The 23,418-nt window shown below is 41.0% G+C and overlaps 1 protein-coding gene across 4 annotated transcripts; it reads right to left on the minus strand.

The window, feature by feature from the left end:
• Nucleotides 1-901: 901 nt before the first annotated feature.
• Nucleotides 902-23,418, minus strand: TMEM273 (transmembrane protein 273). 4 transcript variants are annotated; one of them, XR_007507311.1, is made up of 8 exons: nucleotides 23,307-23,412; nucleotides 22,780-22,893; nucleotides 17,958-18,008; nucleotides 17,020-17,130; nucleotides 14,822-14,846; nucleotides 3,489-3,515; nucleotides 2,567-2,670; nucleotides 902-1,983 (listed from the first exon to the last, which is right to left on the minus strand). XR_007507311.1 is itself a non-coding variant. In XM_049810710.1 (7 exons), exons 2-7 carry the CDS (start codon nucleotides 22,859-22,861, stop codon nucleotides 2,625-2,627), a joined length of 342 nt encoding a protein of 113 aa, XP_049666667.1. In that variant the 5' UTR covers nucleotides 22,862-22,893; nucleotides 23,307-23,412; the 3' UTR covers nucleotides 902-2,624. The 4 variants fall into 4 exon arrangements, 3 of the variants coding, with proteins under 3 accessions (XP_049666667.1, XP_049666668.1, XP_049666669.1); XM_049810710.1 differs by having other exon boundaries at nucleotides 902-2,670; XM_049810711.1 differs by lacking the exon at nucleotides 22,780-22,893 and having other exon boundaries at nucleotides 902-2,670; nucleotides 23,307-23,418.

Genomic DNA, 23,418 nt, shown 5'->3' on the forward strand with positions numbered 1-23,418 from the left:
GGTCCCCAGCTGGCTGTCTCAGTGCTGCCCATATTTTTCCCATAGCCAGGGAGCCAAGGCACACACCAAAAGGTTTTGGAAATTCAGAATCTATTCTGCAGCCCAGTGCATTTGCCTGATCAAGATTACTAACTTTAATTCTCCAGGCCTTTCTCCTCTACTGCTTGTAACTTACCATTTTTTGTTTATTTTCATCTTTATTTCCCATAGTGTACTGAAATGATGCGAAGGAAACATTTGTTCACACAAATAAGGGAAGGTAATAGCTTCCCTCCCTGACCACGTGCTCTCTTTTGTTCCAAGTCTTAATTAAAACGGTACTAAAGGAAGCAAATCAATTAACAGATACCTTACAAGATGGTTTATTCACTTACACATGTACATACACATAATTACTTACAAGTATCACATTACTGCTTTAGTTTATCTCTTAGCAAATGCGGCTAATGAACTGCAGTGTTACTGAACTGGGTAACAGATACGTAGGAATCCAGGGAAATTATTCCAATATATCAATTTTCTCTGAAAATGAACCTTACATTTTGCTGTTCAAATTGTGTGAAAAAATTACCATTTGGTTTCCTTTGCACATTTGGAAAATGACCCGCTTTGCTGAGATAATATTCACATATTCAAATCCTTTCAGTTACAGTTACAAGTAGTACAGTAGCTTATTCTTCATAGAAACAAAATTCTGATATATCTGCTCTTATGCTCTGACAGTGTGTTGACTCTAAGTCCCTGACTCAGCACATCAGCTTTGCCTTCAATGTGTGGGGTTAATTGCTGCTCTTCACAGTCTGAAAGTTGATTATTGGATAGAAGGCCCTGCCTTCTGTGATTTTTTTGGAGTGATATTTCTTAATACTACACAATTTCTAGGTTGGACTTCAGTCTAATGTTTGGTTTTTGTTTTTTTTTTTTTAAGTTGAATAATTTCTGCTATATTACAGTAGTGAAGAACTGGAAAGAACTTCGTTTATTATGATCTGCCACATGGCATAACTAAGAGCAGATACTGGCTTAAAAGTTAACTTTAAGAATGCATGTTAGGTGAGAGATTAAAAAATCCATATGTCTATAGACATTGGCCTGAGCTAAAAGTTTAGGCAGATCCAATCTATTTAGTTTGTGGTCTTTGGATCTGGCTAGTGGTTATTTGTAAATGGCAATAAAATAGTGTAACATCTTGCTTGGAGCCATCCTGTAATGCAATGACATAACAGCTATGCTGGTGAAATATTGTGATATTACGTAACGTTGTGCATGCCATCTACCTGAGGCTCTCAAGCCTTTGAGTCCTGCTGGGTTTCCTGAGAGGAGCTGTAGGAACAGCAGAGGATGCCCACATGGCATTGCTGCTAGACCAGTGTGCCCAGAGCTCCCACAGCTGACATTCGCTGCCCTGTCTTCACAAGCTGAAAGGAAAGACTGGCTTGAAATACAAAAATCTTTCTGCTTTTCTTGCACCTTGGGATGACAATAACTGTTATAATAAAACATTCTTGAATGAAGTGGATTTAAACAAACAGAATAGAATCCATAGCATGATTTTCTCAACTAAGACCAAAGCAATGGGCTCACAGCTTTGGTAAAAGCTGGGACGTGTTTACAAAATAACTTTGGTTTAAACCATTTTAAATTATTTAAACTATTCGAAAAGTTCTGAGACAAAGCTCTATTTTTTCTTGTTGTTACTTCCACTGTAAGAAGTTTGTAATTGGAGCCAGGCAAAGCAATTTTGATTAAATCAAATTCAACAGAATATATAAGGCTAGAACAAGATTGAAGGGGCTAGGAGACTGAAATTATTCACAATTTCTGATTGAACTTAGTGCATTGTTTTATAATAAAAAAATAGGGATGGGTGAATTTTGGAAATGTCAGATTAGCTTGTTTGTAGAAAGTTGACATGAAATGTTTTCTTTCAGATGTCCAGAAATGTTTTTTTTTAGTACACAAAGCTGTTTTCATTTCAATGTTCTAAAAACAAAACATGAAAAACATTATTTCAAAAAGGAATTTTTCATTTTAAATGACCATAATTCATTTTAAGTGGCTGAAATTAGCATTGCCATGAACAGTTAAACAAAAGACATCAGTTCTAAAGCTAAAAAAAAAAATATAACTTCCGTGTGAATGAAATGTTTTCATATTAACACAAAACATGTATTTCCCAAAGAACCTGAGAAACCTTGTTTTATTTCAAACTCAAATTAATGATTTTTAAAGTTACTTCTGTCATTATTTACCTAACTTGAAATATGGCCGTGACCATAAGTTCTGCTGCTGAAATGTGTTTCTACTTTTTTGATTACCCTGTATTTAATTGATTTTAGAAATCAATTCTATGCTTATCACAGACTAAACAGGATCTATTAATGAGCAGAGCTCATCTATTTTATTTTCCCTATACACTTCCTTCGTATACATGCTGTTGGGGATTGCAGGCTTTTTGTGTGCAGGTGATTGAAGTTAGCATGCACTATAAGCTCTTCCTGTAATCAATCAATCAGTCTTTCAATTAAAGAACAAAGAAAGGAATTGGTATTGGTGAGATTCCTGCCTGTGCACAAGAGACTTCTATTGATCCTCAGATCAGGTAACTGTTGATTCCAAAAGGATTATTGATCATTTGTACTTTGTTTTCCTAGTACATTGATGTCATCCCTGAAAAGAAAGAAAGATCACAGGTTAACAATAACTTTCTGGCTTTGCTTTTACTGGGGATGATCCACAGCATCATTGTAAAAGCTGAGCTGGGAGATACCCAGATAAAGATTACAGGAATTCTAGAAAATTATTAATGGAGCTGCTGGAATTACATTCATGAAGTTCCTCCCACTTAAATTTTCTTTTCCTAGGTATTTCTTTGTATTTTTGGAGGTATCTGGTTTTCCTAAGTGAATTAACAGGACAAAGGTATGATTCTGGCTGTTGTGGTGACTCCCAGATGCCTGCTTCACTGCCAGGTAGGAATCCACTAGCAACACGTAATGCATTTTAGGGCAGCATCCTACTATAAGAACTGCTCCGTGTATTGCAGACTCTGGATTATTGTCATTTGGGCCGCTTCCCAGTATTGCCCTGCCACATGAGTGGGGAGCAGCTGAGCAGCTCCTGGATCCGTATTGCGGCTGCATCTTTCCAAGAGCTTACTACCTGGAGTACCTGCTAATGTGGAGGCAGCTGCATTGCAGCTGCATAGGGCAGACAGCCTTCCAGTATGCCTGGGCCTTGTGTTAGGGTATTCCAGGTATACAACTGGGAAGCTGGAGGACAAGGCAGCTAAATTACTTACCTTAGGTAATGCAGAATGTCTGGCAGATCTGGGCTGTCAGTAGGAACTCAGGGTAATCCCACAGCCTTTATTGCCGTGCAACCTTTCCCTTTGCCTAGGTGGATGTGCCTTTACAACTCCTGTGTCTGCCTAGCGCTGCCACCTCACCTCCCTGCTCCGCCAGACTCCCCCTTCCCCCAGAACGTACCTGTTTTGGCTCGATCCCATGTTCGACCTGCAAAGTATAGAGAGTGATATTAATTGTGACTTTCAGAGCAGTAATCAAAGATAAGAATTCAAAGAAGCAACACGTTAGGAGCTGGAAATGCAGGAACTTTTCTGCCTTTCTCTTTTCTTCACTGCTCTTAATCTTTTATTCAGTTTTACTCCATCTAGCGTCAGTGCTTGGAAATAAGATGTTTCCTTGCCCTGCGGCCCTCAGCTTGTTTATATTAGATCTCATGACTCCACTGGGAAATGGTACTCATCGTAGTCCCTTTCCTTCAATACTACTTAAGTATTTTCCGATGACTTTGCTAAAGAAAGAACTCGCAGGAGATTTGGCAGGCAGGGACGTGCTGCTTGTAATTTGCCTTAGTCTCTCTTCCTTCTCTGAGAAATGTTGTCACATGTGTCTTTTAGAAAGCTGCGCTGAAATTTTCTGTTCATGTGAAATTCACTTCACTAACCATTGGTGTCTGTAAGAAAGAGTTAAGACCTGATTCTCATCTTTCTAGTTTGAACTGGGCATACAGTCCACGGGAGAGCGTATGGTGAGGCATATATAGGCTGGAATCAAAGGGATTTTTTCTGTTCTGCTCCATTTCCTCACTTATTTCTTTCTCCAGTTTGGGACTGGGGTGAATCATTGGTCCCACACTTTGCTCTCCTCCAGCGAGTCGTGGAAGCTTACTCAGAGGAACCAGTTTACAAACACTTTAAAAACAGCATTTCCACCTAAAGAGGTACTTATTCTTCAGCACTTGACTCCAGCTCCTGGCCCCTTCCTCCATCTCTCCTGTGCCAGCACAAGCATTTCAATGTCTGTGTAGTAAATCAGATTTGGGAGTGGGCCAGGTGTTGTTTTCAATGAACAAAAAGTAACCTAGTTACTTTTCAGCCAGTGATTTTGTATGTTTCTGTTTACAAGTCCATACAAATTTTCCATTGAAGCCATGGGCCTCTGTGAAGTGTTTTTAAGCCTGATTTAAACACATATGGAAAGCTTTTAAGCCCATAAACTTCTGTGAACCCATGATAAATACTCCATGGATCCCCAAGCATTTGCAGCCTACAAGGGAGAAGTCAGCATCACTTTGTGTGATACTTGCTCATTTCTTTCAGCTTGCTATTTGTTCCCTGACACCAGGCTGTAAAGTGCACATGGAATATGGAGGTGGGTGGTTATAAGCAACAACCAGAAGATAAACAAACTTAGCTTTGCTGATACCTAGTACAGGTCCTTCAAGGCAGAGCTCTTGGAGAGCAAGAGATCAGGGAACTGAAATAAAATGATCTGACAGACTATATACATGATCTTAAAAAAGGATCTATAAATAATCTTATTTTCTGAGAAGTCACTGAAAAAAGGCTCCTAGGATTCCATCTGGAATCAGTGATTTATTTTTCATATGTTTAGTGTGAACTTGTCCAGAAATTCAGTTGGATACAGGAAATTCTGTGAGTTGGAATATGCAGGAGCTCTGATTTGACTCTGTTCTTTTCTGGCTAAGACCTGTAGCACTCTGAGTCTCTTGCATCAGGAGGCCTTGTTTTGTTTTTAAGCTGTCCTTTTGCTATGATAGCAGCTTTCATTCCTAGCTAATCCCATGTTGTCACCTCTCTGACAAGCCCTACTCAACATAAAAATACTCAGTCTGGATGGCAGATGAGTGCTGTCTGGGAGCAGGAAGCTCTCTGCTTGGTGGCATCTAATATTTAAGTTACCCTGGGTGTCTGTTGACAGGAATGAAGAGGGTACTCTTCCAGAAACATTTCTGATTTTTTTTTTTTTTTTTTTTTTTTTTTTTTTTTTTTTTTTTTTTAATCCAGACTCGCAGCAGCTCCAGGGAATGGTAGGGTTACTCATTTATTGCTGGAATCAGTGGCACCAGCAAGTTTGCCGGCAGAGACCACGATGGCTGTGGAAGGAATTGCCTCTGACAGGTGTCTGACTATTACGAGGAAAGAATTCTCCTGACTCAGCAGGTTTGAGACCAACTCTTAAAATCAAATGATTTAGAGCTATTCAAGACTAGCCTCAAACAGTTGTGCAGAGGGGTAGGAAGGAGTAAGGATTCCTCCCTGTTTGGCAGCTGTGAAAAGGTCAGCCACAAATGCAGCCCTAGATCTGAAGGGAGCACAGGCTTCCTGGGCCAGATGCTCTCCCAGGGAATGTGGAGAGTGGCCAGGGAGGAGCAAAAAATAGACAGAAGTGTGGCTCTGCCTGTCAGGCTGGTAGCTGGTATCAATGAAGTATGCTGTATCCTGGAAACAGGTTTAATGAATTAATCTCACCCTAACAGTCTGGGCTATACGTATGTGTATATATAAAAAACTGTCTCTGTGTGCGTATGTGTCTGTACATGAAGTATTCCCTCCATTCAGGAATGGTGCTAAGAGGAACTGAGAGCCTGACAGTACCTACAGAGTGTCTTAGTGCTGCTTTTTAAAGCCTGGTGTTCCCAACACAGTGCAAAGCTTAGTGTCCTTGGTTTTGAAGTGTGTGATATAAAGATTAATTTCATTTTATGGAAAGGGCAACCTGAGCTAAAGTAGCTTGTCCAAGGTTGTTCAGAAGAACAAGGTTGGCTAGACAGGACAGTGGTGACAGAACCAGGTAGAAAAGCCAGTTTATTGCTCTAGTCACTGGTGAGCATTGCCTCAACACAGAATGGGTATTTACAATTTGTTTCTGCAAATGTGTTTGTGCAAGGAGTTAAGACAGCACTTTCTGCTGAGATCATTTGCTCATTTTTTGTTAACATTTACACAAACATGCATGGAGTTGTTTCGGTCATCTCTGTTCATACTTATGCTTATTTGCAATAGCATGCATTATTATGGCATTTGTGCAGCTTTTAAATATTTTTCATTAAACTCAGTTCCCAGGATGCATACTGAGAAAACCTAAGGCAGTGAATACAGCCTTCAGTCTATCAACCACCCTAATCCCTACAGTGTTGAACAAGGAATTGGGCCTGCTTTGGTGTATCAGCAAGGCCAGACTCATCTTGTGCAGGTGGTATCTGCTCCTTAGTGAAGTGCAAATGCACTTCTGCGTAAGAGGACTGTAGCTTTCCAAGTTGTCTTCCACTCCTATTCTCCCAATAGTTGATCACTACTGATATTTGGCCATGGTGGCCAATGTGAAGGGAGGCTCTGCAGTCAAAGTAGACCGCAAAGGAATAATTTTTGAGTTATTTTTTTGCAAGGCTTATTTAGATCATGGAGGAGGCTAAGTGTCTTTGCTGGCTCTGTTTTCCTGATTTCTAAGCCTCTAGAAAGTTATGAAAACTTTATGTTGACCTGATGATTGGGTTGTTTGTAGCATGTATTAGTTGACAGAATGAAAGACCTTGTGAAGGGCTGCCTGAAAAAAAAAAAAAAAAAAAAAAAGGAAAAAAGAAAAGGAGTGGCAAGTGAAAGAACAGCTTAGGATATAGCTGAGGGATGTTAAGAGAAAACATTCAAGTCTTTGACCCCAGAGATATCAAAATTCAGCTGAATCTACATGACTGATTTTCTCCAGATCCAAGAAAACGACACTGACTGTCATAGTTTAAAAGAAACATGCCTGGGAGAGGAAAAGGGAAAAAGAGGCCTGTTTTAATAGAACAAAGATGGATGCAGGCAACTCAGTGGCTCTAAGGAAGTTGAGGATTACTGAAGAAATCCAGGAAGCTGTCTGGATTACCGGGGATTTAGAGAGAACAGGGGTGCAGGCAGGGTACAGCTGATTCTTTCCCTTTGATGCTCCACTTCTGTTGTTGCAAGATGTTTTATGACCATGCATGAAGCTACTTTGAACTGCTCACAGCTCCTGTAAGGAGGAACTATAGCACTAAAACTCAGTTTTGCCTCCTCTGCAAGTCCAGAAGATACTTGGGGCACATGGGAATGGAACTGTGAAAGATGAAGACTCAAGGCCAAAGGGTGCACTCAGCCCAGAACAAGGACAGGGTTGCAGTTGGTCTGTCCAAGAGCAGTGGTCTGGAAGGTATGGGAGGAGCTGTGGCATACTTTGTATTGTATAAGCACCACCACTTCTAGTCCTCTACGTGGGAAGAAACAGACACCCGCAGGCTACAGAAGGGGGATGAAGAAAGCCCAGTGGGCACTGGGAAAGATAGTCAGGATGGAGATGGGACAATAGATGGACTAGGAGGCAACAGAACTCTGCCATTTCCATCAGCTACAATGATGGGTGTAGGCAGGTGAAAGCTGGATAGAGTCTGAAGCTTTTTGATATGTTCTCCAGTGCTTTTTCTTCTCTGCTTTCCCATATCCCTCTGCTCAACCTTGCTCTTTCCAGACCAGACAATGTTTTCTTTCTATGGCAGGAATGCCATGGCTGCACACAACAAAGGCAAAACTGAGCTGAGTGGGAAAAGGGAGTTAAGTGGTGTGGCTGGGGCAGATCTACTGGGGTGTGCCTTTGTGGGATTATATGAAGTGATTTTTGTGCCAGGGAGGCCCACCCGTGATACAGTGTGAGCTGCTTTCTGCCAGGTGTGTTTCTGGCAGCTCCAGTTTCTGACAGCTGAAGCTTTTGTTTGTTATGTTTGTTGTTGAAAAACGTCTTGGAGTATTCACTCTGTTCCAGGCACTGTTCTGCTAATGCAGAAATATGAGATGCCTCAGGAAGGACTGCCCATGAGAGACCCATCAAGTGCCAATAGTTTTGTATGGCTTCTGATAACTTTTCTATTTCATAAGTCACTGTTTGTTGGAGTTTTTTCTTTCTCTCTTTTTTGTTTTTTTTTGTTTGTTTGTTTGGTTGGGGTTTTTTTTTGTTTGGGTTTTTTGTTTGGTTGGGGTTTTTTGTTTGTTTTTTTCTTTTTTGCAAGGCTAGTGAGTTGAGTTTGCAATTTGAGTCAGTTGCAGTTTGAGTGAATGGTAGGCAGAGTCATATATTACATCTAAAGAAGAAAGTACTTTTTGAAAATTAGGATTCTTCACTGTTACACGTTTGAAGGCCAGGCTGGGAAGAGACTGAGCAGCTGGGACTCTGTGTGAAAGGCTAAGCCAACTCACCTTTTCAAACCATTCCATACCAAGACTTAGCTTCTGGTAAGATTGGTGACACTCCATCGCTTTCCTCAGAATACCAGTGACTGCTTAACAAATTCCTTTCCTATGCCTGTACTTCTTACTTGCATCCCATGTGTTGGAAGAGGTGAATTAGAAAGACAAAAGACAGCTGGGAAGCAACTGAGGGAGCATGTCTAAGCAATAGGAAACTTGGAAGGTGGAGACTGTAATCTTGCAGGTGAGGATGGGATGTTATAGTGCCCATCCCCTGGGGGCATATGACAGACGTAGATTTATGCCTAGGAAAATGTGTGCTTTTTCATAGCCATTGGCAGTTGACAATGTTTGTTAGTGCTTTGTAGTGATAGACAATTCAGTGGTTACATACTTTGTGTAATGAGTCATTGATTTCATAGGTGACTTCACCTCTGCATAGGTGTCCAAACAAATCCTATATTAACTTTTTAATGGGGGTCTTAGCAGGAAGGCCACAACTTGAATGAAATGTGGAGAATGAACTACCCTCATTCCAGGTATCTCCAGGCTGAAAAGTGAGATACTTTACTGCTGGGAAAAATGTACTCTTAAAGTCAGGTCAGTGCAAAGAAAAATCTGTCTCCGAGTCTGATATATTTCCACAGGAGGGAATTACTTCATTGAAAAGTAATTAAAAATCACAAAAGTTGCTGTAGCATGGCTTAAAATAACCCACACCAATCCCTGTTTCCTGCTCTCTTCATTTAAAAAATCTTCTTCTGTGGAGAGGACATCTTAGCTACTCTGATTAAGAACTGGATAAAGATAATTCCTTTGCAGATTTATTTTTAGCATCATGCTATTTCAAGTACTTTTGCCATTGAACTTGGCTATAGTAGAACAGCAGTATGTGCTTGCATCTTAAGCAAATATGATTTCAATGGATAGTAGAGCAGCTGAGACAGTATCACTCCCTGGCTCCAGACTGAATGTATAGTGTAATGTGTGAATAGTTGATGCAGTATCTGAGTCACTGCAATGCATTTCAATGCCCAGTGTCCTACCCAAGCTGTTTTCTAGATCTTGATTCTTTTTCCATGCTCACCACTCTTCCAGTAACATGTTCAGACAAAGCCAAAATCTCTTTTCTTTGGATGTGTATTCACTTGTGCATTTTGATTTGTAAATTTTGGGCCTGTTTTCCAAAGGACTCACACCTGTGGCTTTCTTAAGTACCCTAGCATCAAAACCAAGTCTCCAGTTAAGTTTATTTATGAGCTCAGACTCTGGTGATTAGACAGGTTGTGTCTCTCATTTGCAGCTGATAGTATCAGTGATACGACTCATGCCTACTTCCTGTTTGGTAAATGATGCATTCTGCAGTTCACAGTATTACAGACCAATTTGGACTATTTACATCAAGAAAGAACTGCTCTCCTCTCCAAAACAAGAGATTTTTCTTTCTATCTGACTTTAAACCTGTTTGAAGGATATGAAATTGTTAGATCAGACCCTCTTCACTATCTCTGCCTGTCAGTGCAGCTGGCTACAGACCCAAACATGACAAAATGCTAGGAAAATTGTTCTTGGCTGAAATGTTTAGGCTGAGACAGTTCTGCTAGTTGGAAGAAACTGCAGCTCAACTTTCAAACTTGCATATGATTGCCCACGCCTAGTCTTTGCCATGCCATCCATCTCTGATGTTTATATTTTCCAAGTGGATGATTTCACCTTCTATGTAATCCATGGTGCTGCTTTTTGAGTTAAACAATGAGGAGACTGGAGGCTTTCAACATGCGATAACATTCTAAGCCCTCTTCCATTTGCCTGAAGATTGCTCTGATTCTCAGGAGTACCTTGTTTCCCAAGCATAGCCTAGCAGAGGAAAGAGAAGTCGGTCCCTTTAGAAAGAGTCAAGTAGGAAAATACAAGCGAACATATAGATGATGCTTTGGGTAGCAAAAGAAGATCACTGATATGCTTGGCACTTGGCTGGTGCAGCTCCCAAGCTCCTTCTCTCCTCCATCAAACATCAGAATGACTTGTGTATTGCATTTAAAACCTGATCTCCTGCTGAGTGATTTACCTAGGGGCCTCTAGACCCAGTGAGTAGCATGGGGAGTTTTGTTGTGTGCTGTTGCCCAGGATATGTTGAGGCAACAGATGCCTTTTTGCTATTGCAGGTTTAAAATATGTACCTTTTCCTTTTTAGTAAACATTCTCTGTCTCTCCATCCTTCTCCTTGCATCTGTATGCCTCTTTCTTTGCTTCCTTCTGTCAAAATAAATCTGGCTGCCATGCACTGTAGTTAACTCAAAATATTGCTAGCATTAAATGTGCCCAGACATTTTTATTAATACATTAAACTTGCATGAAATTTTTAGGCATATAATTTACCAAGCTTGCACCAAGATGGCATTTGAAACTGACATGAGCTATTAATTAAAAAAGAGGACATTGAATAATTGTCAGTTGACATCTAAATTACTGTTTTGTTAACTGACAGAAGCTTGCCTCAAGCCTCTCTCCCTTCTCAAGTGTTAGTAAATATCCCATTGTCTTTAAGGGCATCACATTAAGAATTGATTGTTTAAATCTTAATGTTATATACCTGACTAAATAAAGTGGTAAATGCTGTTAATTATTTCACAATGAGCTGTCAGTGTCATGCGGGTATAGAAACACTTCTGGTTTAAGTATTTGGGAAAGTATCAAGGGGGACGCATTAGAATGCTTCCTGATTTTAGTGGAAACCTGTTCTTGCCTTGTCTTGGTTAGGTTCAGTACCAGCTATTCAGCGTTCCAGCATAAAAGATTATCTGCATCAAGGCCTTCAACTGGTTATGAGGCTGAATAACTCCATCGATTATGATGGCACACTGTGCTGGGTGACACCCACTCAGAGTATGTCCCAGCTAGGGAGAGAAATTATTGAGTGGCTTGAGGTGCTTGTGGGAATAATGATGTGAAATTTAAAACAAAATTTGGCTGAAGATGGATTTGTTGAGGGCTCTATCAGTTGGATTAGGATTTTTCCTGAACAAACACTAATAATCATCACTGGTCAAGCAGAAAATGAAGTTATCTGCAGAAGATATGCCAGTTCTCTCTGATCCTAAAGGAGTGGTATCTTAATTATCACTGAAGGTTTCAGGTTGCCTGTATCCCTGAGGGATTCAGCGTGGCGTGGCTGTATGATTAGTTGGAGTAAATCAGGTGATTTTAGATAATGGACTTTGCTTTATCAAAGGGTTTTCTAGGACTAGCCACTGGCCTAAAAGTGCCATGAATTCAAATCCCCAGGGAACTGAAGCAAGTAGCTAAAATCAGTTCAGACCTAATTATCACATGCTTCTCTGGTGACCTGAAGAAATGGGCAACTATCCCTATGACCTATGGGGAAAAATAAATCAGATAAAATAGAACATACAGCTTGGATTTTCTTGAGGAATCTCCTTGGTATTTATAATACTGTAGCACTTACAATGCAAGTACTCAGCATGAGTAATATTTCAATGCTCTTTTCAGGAAATAAACTGGGTGGGATTGTGGTGGCTTTGTGTTTGTGGGGCTTGGGGGATGGTTTTTTTTGGTTGCTGCTGTTAAGAACAGCTACCTCCCATACACCTCCTTTCAGAGATATACAATCTCAACCAGTTAGGTGAAGAATGTTGGAATCCAAAACATGGCATATAACCCCATTCTTTGGGTCAAGTTTGGTCCTACAATAAAGAGATGCCAACATGGGTGAGAGTCCTATGCAAGGCTACCACATATTCAGCTATTACTTGTGCTATAGAGGTCCAGTTCCAACCTTTAAGATATTCCCAGCGGGTATAGGCTGGTTTAACATGTCAACACAAACTCTACCATCTGGAAAGGCCCTATCCTGAAGAAGGTTAGGAGGAAAGATAAAAAAGTACCTTGATTCCTGTATGCTGGTTTTCCTTTTGATTCTTTGTGAGTAGATTGCTTAGGTTGCAGAATGATGGTGCAAAACGAACTAAGCTAGTTCTGCATCAACTATCTGACATGTGGAAAAGCATAGCTTTGTTTATAAAACAAAGCACCATATATACTTCCTTGCTAAAAACTGATGTTATCTCAAGGCTATCTGCATTTCACTAATCCTACCAAGTATTAGTTTATAGGGACCTGTTTAAATGTTTGCTATGGATCTGATAGTATTTTTACTGTTGGAGGTTTCCTCAAGACCAGTAGAAGGCTATACTGTTTCCTCAGATTAACATCTGCATTATAGAACCTCTTAATGAGCCATCAAGGAGTAATACATAGTAAATTACTCAGTGCCACAGTAGAATTGCAAAGTACAACTGCTAAGAAGCGATGGTGGATTTCTAGTTGTTTTCTACTTAACTGAAAGAAGTCATCTTTAACATACATAGTTTTGCCCCCAAACATTGTGGAATTACAGCTTCTCTCCCTGGTCAGCGTTAGTGGCTCTAAGGCAAAGAGTTTGTGTATTGTGTAACATTTCCAGCCTTAGGACTAGAATTTTGGCATTAGGTGGGAAACTCTACCTTTTAGCAAACGCCTGTAGACTGGGATGAGGAATCATCAAAGAGGTCAGTGTAAGGTCGTCATTAAAGATGTTAAATTTTGCTGCCATGACAAAGTCAGTCACTTCCCTCAGAAAAATCAAAGGATGGTATTGTAGATGTTCAAACTGTCTCTGAAGGAAAATAACACGCATAATAAACAGCAAGGGGAGGTAGAAAAGTCTAAAGTGGAGCAGTTCGTAGATCATACCATCTGCATTTCATCCAGGCAGTAAATCTACTGCCTTCTGTGTCTCTTCTTGTCTTTGTCCCTCTCCTCCCTTTATTCCCTTTTCTCTTGACTTGGGTCCCTGGCTTTTCTGTTTTGGCTTAGCTCTTTCTCACACCCTTCCCACTCATTTGCACTGTCTATACTGTCCTTAATACACCAGAAAGTTTACTGGGTATTGTATGTTTGTTCTTCTGGCCATATAATAGTCCTCATCTCTTTTAGGTTAATACACAGAAATTGTCAGTGTCTTGTAAGAGACTAGAGTGTTACTAGAAAGGAAACGTTTTGTGACAGCTGTGTTTGTTAGGTTGGGGAAGTGTCTCCCTGGGAAAATGACAGGTGCTTCACGGCTGGGGCCCTTCTCTCTTGGACTGGCAAAACCGATACTGAAGTACTTGCTGCAAGGGATGCCCTTGCTTTGATCTTCAACTGAGTGTTTACATATGCTGTGCTCTCTTTATGAGGTACGACTGATGGGGACATCCTTCTATCAAGCTCTCTGAGAGAGTCCAAAAGCCATTTCTTAGATCATTGAGTACAGCTGTTGCCTTCAGTTCATGAAAATGCTGATTAATTAATGTTTGGGTCTTTTTAGTCACTTATAAAATGTCTCAAAGGGACACAAAAAAGTGTCCACATATGTAGATTACCGTGAGTCAACAAACAACTTGCAGTCCAGAGCCCCTGCTCCTGTACATCTCTACCCTATTGCCTGTCCTTGGAGGAGTTGAGGAGTGGCCATTGCCTAAGCAGTCTAGCGTTGCCTCTTCTGCCTGTGAACACCTCGGGTGCTCAAAACCTAAAATGATCTTACTGTTTCTGGATGAGGAGGAGGAAGGTGAAGGGCAAAAATGTATCCCTTCCAGCAGGAATGATCACTGCATGACCTTGACCTGTAAGACCCTCAAGTGAAGGGACTTCTCAGAACTGAGATCCAGACACAGTAACAGGGAAATCTTTGATGAAGCCATTTACCCTGGTTTACAGCTCTTCGTTTTCCTTTTTTCTTTTTGCCCTTTTTTTGCCTTTTTTTTTGCCTTTTTTAATATATGACAATACAGTAAAATCTTTGTTTCAGAAAAAAATATGGAAAATTTCTAGCAATGTCAAAAAAAATCCAACTTCAGCCCTTTTGAAACAAGGCCTTTGGCTTTCATTCCTTAAAAATGTTTTGGTTTTTTTTTTTTAATGAGTTTGCTATTATAATACATAGTACAAAATTAAAAAAAAAAAAGCTTAATCAAAAGTGTTTGAAGGATTTTCTTTTAAAAAAGAATCTCAGGCTGCTGGGACTTCTTTCCTATTTCTGAAATGTCAAAATCCTGTTATAAGGAATTTCCTTTTTCCACACAGATCCACTAGATGCACTGTGTATAATGGCTCTCCAGAGGCTTGCATGTGTGTTATGTGTTGTCATTCAAATCACAGTTGTGGGGAAGCATCATGCATAAAGAGGGGAGTTAAACATTACAGTTTGTATATTACACTGCCTCAGAAAATGCATGGAGCAATGAGTCTTACCTTCTATCCATTTTGCCATCTGAGTCTAAAGAGAGAACAGGAAAATGTGGTTAGTTAAGAAACCAGGAACAGTGGTGATAGGCCTACTCAGAAGTTGTGAGGATGCAACCAGGAGAACACAGAGCAGGTGAAGATCTAGCCACCCTTTCTGAGGCAAAACTCTTTGATATTAGTAGCGTCATGCAACCTTCCTAAAGACCTTCTTGATTCTTCCAGCTGGAATATCTCATGTCAATTTTCTCAGAGCTGTATCTTTGCTAATATTTTGGCTATATTGAGTTAGAGTGTAGCACATCCCCAGAGTGTCATGAGAAACAACTGTGAGGGCAGATGCTTGATGAGAATGAGGCAGAAGCAGTTTCCCTTTAGGCCTGCTATCTAGTGTCACTAAAGAAAGCATCAGCTATTTGTCTTCCAGGAAGTGGTATTACATTGTCATTTGTAGCCTCATGTGGTACCTGGGGAGTCTGTCTGCAAAATTATGCTCTAAAAGACCAGTGTTTACTGTAAATAGGATGGAATGGGGTCATGGCTGATGGGCTGAGCTCACCATAGCAGTGCTGGGCCCAGAGAGCTCGGCCTATTTCACTCCAAGAATTAAGACCACTCTGCTCTCCTCTTTACCAAGCAAGAGTCTGTGACGACTATTGAAGTGGCGTGTCATGGCGCATTGCTGACTTAGTAGGGTTAGACAGTTCTGGATGCTGGAAAGCTACCTCATTTGTTGTGTAAGGTTACTGCAAAGATCTAGCCACAGAAGCAAATGTTTCTGGATGCAGTGGATGGAACAAACAGGTCCTAGTCCTGTGCTGTAGCAGCCTGACTGAGTTATCTCACTGCATTTTCCTTGTTTAATGTCCGACTCGTTTTCATGGTGGAAACTGGCTACATTTATCTGAATTTCTCTGTTTTTAAAAGTAGACTGCAAGAGCTGGTACTTTGCATGCAACCAGAGCCACAAAGGTGCTTTTTTGAAATTCACCATGGAAATGCCATACAGAGAGCAATGTTTTCAGTCCCCAAACTCTCTTATTGTAGTCCCTCTTCTTTCAGTAAAGATTATTTCCCTGCTTATTTCATGAGATTGCTTTACTGCTTCCTTTTCTGCTGTGATTTCCCTCCAAGCCAAATTTTCATGTGCTACTAGGAGTACAGGCCTCTCTTGCCAAGCAAAATGTAGGTTGCAAAGATTTGCCTTAGCAAAGTCCCAGGACTTTTTTTGCAAAAAAGAACAGCTTATACTGATGTTCTGGTCAACCTGTTAGTTCTTTGCACTTCCTCACTTGCCACTATCTGTTGCTATTGGTTTTGCTATGATTTTTATTTCTAGCTCAACTGCAGTTGATTGTTACTGTGTGCTGTTACTTCATTCTGCAGATGACAGTTGTATTCAGCAGTGGAAGAAATGATCACAATATTTGCTCTACAGTGCTCTGTGAAGCACTTCAGAATCCTGTCACGTAAGAAAGGCTCTCTGTGGAGGATGAAGGGCCAAGGACCAGCATTGCCTCTGGGGAGGTCCATGGGACAAATTCTGCCTGTCGCTAGCTTCTGTCTAGTGCAATGATGGGCATTATTCAGTTTATCTTTAAGATTTTGGATTTGAGTCCAAAACCATGGGTTGTAAACTGCTAGTCCAAAGTCAAAAGGAGCTGTTGCTACCAGCAGTTATGATGTTAGACCAAAGAGCTTTTTGCCTGTTTCAGTGAAAAACATGCTTGCCTGTAGCAACTTGAAAATCAGTCACAGTGGAAAAGTTATAAGTTTTGCTATGTACTCTGATGGAAACTACGTATCTTAGTCAGACAGTCACATTTGAAGGAAAAGTCCAGAATCAGTGAAATAAATAGTAATATTGGCTGGGAAGTGTGAGCAAGCCTCTTGCCCATCCTGCAAATCCAAGGCTCTATGTTGAATAGAGAGAATTTTGTTTTAAAAATTAATTATTCTAAGATACCCAGGCAGTATGCTGAAGTGAATTCTATTTCTCTTGTAAGGCTAAAGAGCAGAGTTGGTTATACTGAAATGTGAATCTGCTGTTCTACGGACTCCAGCACTTCAGACACTTAAAAGTTTTTCACAGCAAAACCAGAGCTGTAGTACATACACAATTCCTAACACTGAAGTTCAGATCTGCTGTATCAGAATATAAGGACATCTAGATCTCTGGATAAGAAATCAGGAGTATTTTTTCTTACCTCCAAAGACATTGTCAATCATTTGGTTTTTGATCATGCAAATTATTACTGCTACAAAACCGATTGCTAGAAATGCTCCCAGAGTAACTCCTATAATAACATATGTGAAATCTGCAAAAATTGAAAACAAGTCAGTGAGTATAAACCATTATGTAATAAATACAGCCTTTGTGTTTCAGATGTGACACAAAGTTTCCAAATTTTAAATTCATCCCTAAAAAAAAAAAATATATATAAAAAAATAATCATATTTATTCTTCAGAAGGGCCTTATAATGCTGAGCCATACTAGGTAGCTGAGAAGAGTCTACACTTTCAACCTGCTACACATCATGAAACCACGTGAACCTGTGGCTAAGGGGCTCAATGCTGGTTTATGATAATGAACAACTTTAGCCTTTGGTGTGTGCAGGTCTCAGTTGAGTTTTAGAACTAGGGCTCTACTTTTCCCCTCAAAGTGAAATTCCTCATCCCCACTCCCTTGCCGCTCTGCATCCTGCTTCCCATAGCTGCATATGCACAGCTTCATCTCCACCTCCCAGTCTCCAGCCTTCTGCCTTGCCTGACTATTCTGCCTCTATAAGTCTTCGCCGGGAGGAAGCAGGAGAATTTTTGAATGTAAACTATGAACCATATTGTGATTTTTTGCACTACTGTTTGTACATAAGCGTCCACCTTCATCTGTCAGGCAGGAGGGTGCCTGTGTTCAGGATCTGTGTTCCAGACTCTGTCCTCCCTATGGTCATTATATTTACCTGAAAATAATTTAAAAGCCCCAGTCACAAAACAGGACTCTGCTGTGCTAGGCAAAATACAAACATGCAACCAGATTATTATCTTCACATAAAAATTACCTAGTCTTCTAAGCAATTCATTTTTGTTATATTTACTTTGCCCCTAACTTCCTGTCTGGAAGCTAAAATCTCACCATGAACTCACCTATTTCCTCCTCTAAGTTTCCAGAAGCATAGACCTTTGCTCTCCAAAAATCTGAAATGAAAATATTTTAGCCTGTTAGGAAATCAAGGAGAATGCTCTATATTCAAGCAGAATGCCGTATCTGGCTGTTTCCAAGGGGATGGTTGATCCTAGTAAAGCTTAAAAAAGGGTCTGAGGCTTCCTGGAGTAGTGAAGTGTTATCAATCAAGTTAATGAGGACATCCTAGGAATGTGGCCACCACATGCCAGTTTTTGGACAGAATAGAAAATACAATTTTAAAATTTAATGTTGTCTTAGCACTGTTTCCACCTGGAGTTTCTTCACGGTGAGCCTGAGAGCTGTATGCAAGAGAAGTTGCTATAAATCAAGCAAAAGATTACAGATGCAGTAAAGCTAGCAAGATGTGCTAACAAGAGAGGATATGGTACACCCAACAGCCCTCTCCAGAAAACATGCATCCCAATCCTGCCTGAAGTTCCAGTCTTCAAAATGTGATTTATTGCTGACAGAGAAGAAAGTCTTTTCCTCTTGCAAGAAAATGTTATGGGCTGAAAGCAACCTCTTCAGAGGCTCCTGTGCTAAGGTCCCTGTTCATCAAAAGGACACCTTCCCAGCCCTCCTCTTCTCCATAAAGCCGCTGAGCTGTGCTGCCTGATACTTGGAGTGTTCAAGCCCTCAGAATGGAGTGGCTTTGAAGAAAACAATCCACTCCCACATACTTTTTGAGGGAAACAGATTCAAAATCTTAAAAAAAAAAAAAAAAAAAAAAAAAAAAAAGAGCAGTCACGTTTGGTTTTAATGTTGCTTGCTTATTATAGGAATTGGCTAAAAAAGAACACTCAAATGTTGGGTTTTTTTCAGTGATGGGCATGCAAGGATATTTCTTTTCAAGTAGCTCCAAATGACATAACTGATATGTAGCTGCATGAGGTGCCTGGAGCATGAGAAGGCTTTAAAGGCAGGTATGACTCCTGCATTTTAAACCAGCATGCTGTGAAATTTCTGTCTCCTGTACATGCTTCAGGCAGAACATGAAGTCCTCTCCTACAGCTATTGCTCTTTGGCAAGCCACTGCCTGGGTGACAGTACATATGGGACCTGGTGGGAAGATAGCTGTCTTGCACATAACCGTCTTTTTATAGGCATTCCCCACTGTAGTGGGGAATTGTGAGGAAGTATTGTCTGACTGAAACTGTAGTGGGATTTTAAGGTCTTAAATGCATCCAGCTTTCCTACTGCTAAGTTGTCTAACATTGTAAGTCCCACCTTGCTTCTCCTTTCTCTCCTCTGCTTCTTGTGGAGAAATAATTCTGTCTTCTTGAGGTTTTGGGGGCTGTGCTTTCATTTCTTGTCCAGTAAAATGAACGCTACAAATATGATTGCTTTTAAACTTGAAGCATAGTCCTCCCACTCCAAATTCATCCATTTTGGTGCCTTTACAGAAATCCATCTTGTGTCTGCTTTTCAGACTGATGAAACTCTCTCTCAAGATGAGTGTGGGCTCTGGGGCTTCCACGGTTATGTCAGAAAAATCTGATATATTGGGTGGCTCACAAAAGATTTATTTTTATTTCCTGGTCTTAAATCATATTTCTAATCCCAAATTTTCACAAATTACAAACAAAGCTTCAAAAATCTGGAGATGAGCTTAAAAAAATCTTGAGTTTTAAAGCAAATGTATTTGGGGAACTATAATTCTGAGCTGAACAACCTTTTTTGCCAGACTTTTCTTCATAATTAAAATGTCTGGAAACTTATTTTATACAAGCAGAAATGTTTTCTTTACAAAAAATCCATGAAACTCTGAGAAGGGAGTTGGGAGGGGTGGGGAATCCAATTGCAGATATGATCACAAAAGCTGGCTGTACTAAATGACCAAGATCAAAGTTACAAAGAAAAGGAATTTAAAAAAAAAGTCTAAGACTACACAGTGGGTGTAAAAAACATAGCTCCTGATTTTCCAGATTAAAACCAGTCTCTTTGCTCTCGCCTGTGAATTTATTTCATTATAAATTTAAAAAAAACCCACCTTTCTTCCATCCCCTTAATTATTCTTTGTGCTCACATGAAGAATGTTTTAAATTCAAACATAATAAAAGTGATATTGTATTACTTTTATTATCCTAATGATCGTAATACATAGACCTTAATGTATGCTTTCTAATGGAATTAAACCAGTGACAGATTATGTGTTTTATGGCAGAAATAATATTTTACATGGAATATTTTATGTAGGTCAGTTTAATATATTGAGATTAAATTATTAGTTTCTTTTTAAAAAGGGAGGGAGGGAAATCTCTGAAAACCCACAGGACTAGAGAGAACATTTTCAATTCATACTTTCAATATGGTTTTAATTAAGGTTTAATATCACTTACTGGATGCTGCTTAAATACCGTTTGCTTTTGAGGACTGTGTTAGATAGCCAGCTTCTGTTTGTTTCCGTTTCTTCTTAGGTGGAAAGAAGTGGATTGGCTAAGTCAAACACGCACATGTTGCTGTTTGACCTAGAGCTTCAGTTTAGATCTTTTAGGGATGTACACAAACCTCCTGGTACAGAGGGGTTAGAAATGATGCCTCAAATCCTGCAGTGCTCCAGTCCCAGTGCTAGCTTTCTGACCCCTTGTCTCTGTATACTGGGTTCAAACTAACTCCCATGCCTTGAACAAACCCTCTGGGCTTGGAGAATATTTGCTTCTGGGTGGAAGAGCCTTGCAGGTTAATTTGATATCTATACTTGAGTGACCCATGGTTCATTTTTCAAAGGGTCTTGAAGCAACTGACAGTGCTTTCTCAACTCTCCTGTGTGCCTGGCTCACACGCAACATGCAGCTGGTGCTATAATGGAGATGTGCCCCCCAAAGCCCTGGCAGCACTGGGAGGCTGGTCAGAGGCATGGGCTGTGTCCCTAACTGGTGGGGAAAGCTTTTCTGCCTGTGGTGTTGCCAGCGAGTCCAGGGATGAGACTGCAGACTAGACAGATCTTATGTTAGAGGTGAGGGAATGGAGAAAGAGTAAGTGTGAATCTGCTGCAGCAGCCTGCCTGAGGAGCTGGGCTCGGTCACGTATGCTGGATCCAGGCATGCAGCTAAGGAAGCTTTTGCTTCTGGCTGCCCACTGCAGTCCTCTGCCAGTATGGTTACCTCCCACAAGGTACATCTGCTGAGCAGGTGATGGACCAGCAAATAGATACACCAGGCTGGGACCCCCTGGTCTGTGATCTTGGTGAATCCCCCAGCAGACCTAGCCCTCCTCAGACCTGCTGTGCATGGAGCTAGGCTAAGCAGAAAACAGCTTCTGAGCCACACTGAGGGATGTCCTGTTCTCCGTGTGCCCTCTGCTACATGACTGTGCTCACGCATTGCCTTGCCCGTAGGTCAGCACAGTGAGGAAGTGGTGCAGAATGTGATTTGGGTGTAAGATCAGGGAGCAGGAATAGCTCACTTTCCCCACCTTATGAGATACTGTGAACAACTCCAAGCCATAACCTGCATTGATAAACAGCAACATGTTCCTTGTTTTTCTCAGTGCGCAGCACTTGCCTTAGTCACTTTGCTCTTGTTGCCTCCTGCTTCCATGTGACTTTCTTGTCCCTTCCTCCCACATCTCAGGTTTCTCCTCATTGCAGCAGATAGTGGCTGGTTCTGTGGCATTGCAGTAGCCAGGGGTTCAGTGCTATTCATCTTTGGGGCAGCAAATGAGAAAGCAAGCAAGTATCTGTGAAAGCCAGAGGTAGGGAAAAAAGGGATGGCTCACAGTGGGTGTCTGAGCAACTCCAGAGTCAAATAAGGAATGCCCAAGGCAACAAAGAGGTTACAAGCAATGATCCTGCTGGAAACCGTTCCTGAAAGACATTATTAAAAAAAAAAAAAAGGTATTTTGGCTGGTATTTAGTGTAGCAAAATTCCCAGCTATGTGTAAATTTCATAAGATAGGCACTGTTGGCATCCTGGCAACTGAGGTCCTTCCTCAGTCCCCAAATTGGAGGCAAAATCCTTCTTTGTAGTAGTAGATGAGGAGTCACTCCTACATGAAGACAGGAATTCTTTCAGCTCTAGTCCTTGCCAGGCACCCCTCCATCCAAGGCCTATAGATTTGCCATTGCCTGCACCTATCCATGTGACACTTGGAGGCATGTTAATGCATTTTCCTTGTATCTATTGCAAAGTGCCTTTTGCTGTAGAACATGTCTTGCTGCATCTCTTTGCTCTAAGCAAATGCTACTGCATTAATGGAACTTGTGCCATTTGATTTCTGAACAATAATAAGTAACTAAGGAGCAGGCATTGCTGACTTCATGTCTGCAAGAATGGTTGCTTACCCATGTCCTATGTGGTGGACAGTCTCCATTACTCTGGACTCTGGGAATTTTCTATAGAAAGGTGCAGAGGGCTTGAAGCACTGACAAAAAAGGATGGTGAGAGTAACATATGTGTGCCCTGAGAAGGACTAGAAGAGGATAGAGCACTGCTGTAGGTCTATGGATAGCTTTGCTCGCAGGAGGGGATATCCAGTGGATGCAAGCTGGAATAGCTGGTCTGCATGCCTCAGGTGGGGCAAACTGCCCTTGTGGGATTCCCCAAGGGTAGATGATGATTTTCTATGAATTTCTGCATAAAGCAGGGTAGCGTGGGAGTTGTTCATTCGGTAAAGATGAGGCTTTTGCCACCAGAGGGTGCCTGCCCCCTTACCTACCGTCCCGGAGACCACAGTAACCCATGAAACTTCTGTCTTTGTAGCTGCTGCCAGCTCCAACCTCCCCATTACTCCCAATGATAATATGACCCCTGCTGACACTTCCTATCCATGAGGCTCACTTACCCCCACTTTGTGCAGTGAAGAAGTAACCGTGAAATAAGAGGCAAGTTGTGAGAAAGCCCTGCTTTGGGCTGGCAGGAAGCATTAGAAGCAGTGCGAGTCAGGAGCATCAAAGTCCTGTAAGTGAGAGTCACAGAGACCAAAAGTGGCTTGCAGATAGCATGTACACAGATCAACTTTTTCCTTATGCTCTACTGAAGTACTGTTTTCTATATAGTGCCAAACAGGGTGCTCAGCAGCTCTGCCATCTCAGCAGCTCTGCCATCTCATCTGCAAAGATGCAGGTATTTAACTTAATGGTGTCTTCTGGGTTGCGCATAGCTGACCCCGTAGCACTCATCCAAGGAAAAGTTAGCCAGAAAACTCAGCAAAATACCCCACTGTCTCAACAAATGTTCTTTCTCCAAGGAACAGAGTTCTAAACAAAGTTTTAAACAACATACATACAATTAGACTGGGAAATAAATAACCCCACCAAGCTCAGGGAAAAAAGCTCTCAGGATGGAAAAGAAATATGATAGATCACTTACGGAAGAGAAGAAGAAATGCCATTAGGACTGATATCCAGCTTGTTAGTAAGGCCATTGTGAAGTTTTGAAAACAGAGTGGTTTCACGCAAATTTTCTGAATTTAGCTCTTCTG

This window comes from Accipiter gentilis, chromosome 9 (genome assembly GCF_929443795.1).
Source record: "Accipiter gentilis chromosome 9, bAccGen1.1, whole genome shotgun sequence".
Lineage (NCBI taxonomy): Eukaryota > Metazoa > Chordata > Aves > Accipitriformes > Accipitridae > Astur > Astur gentilis.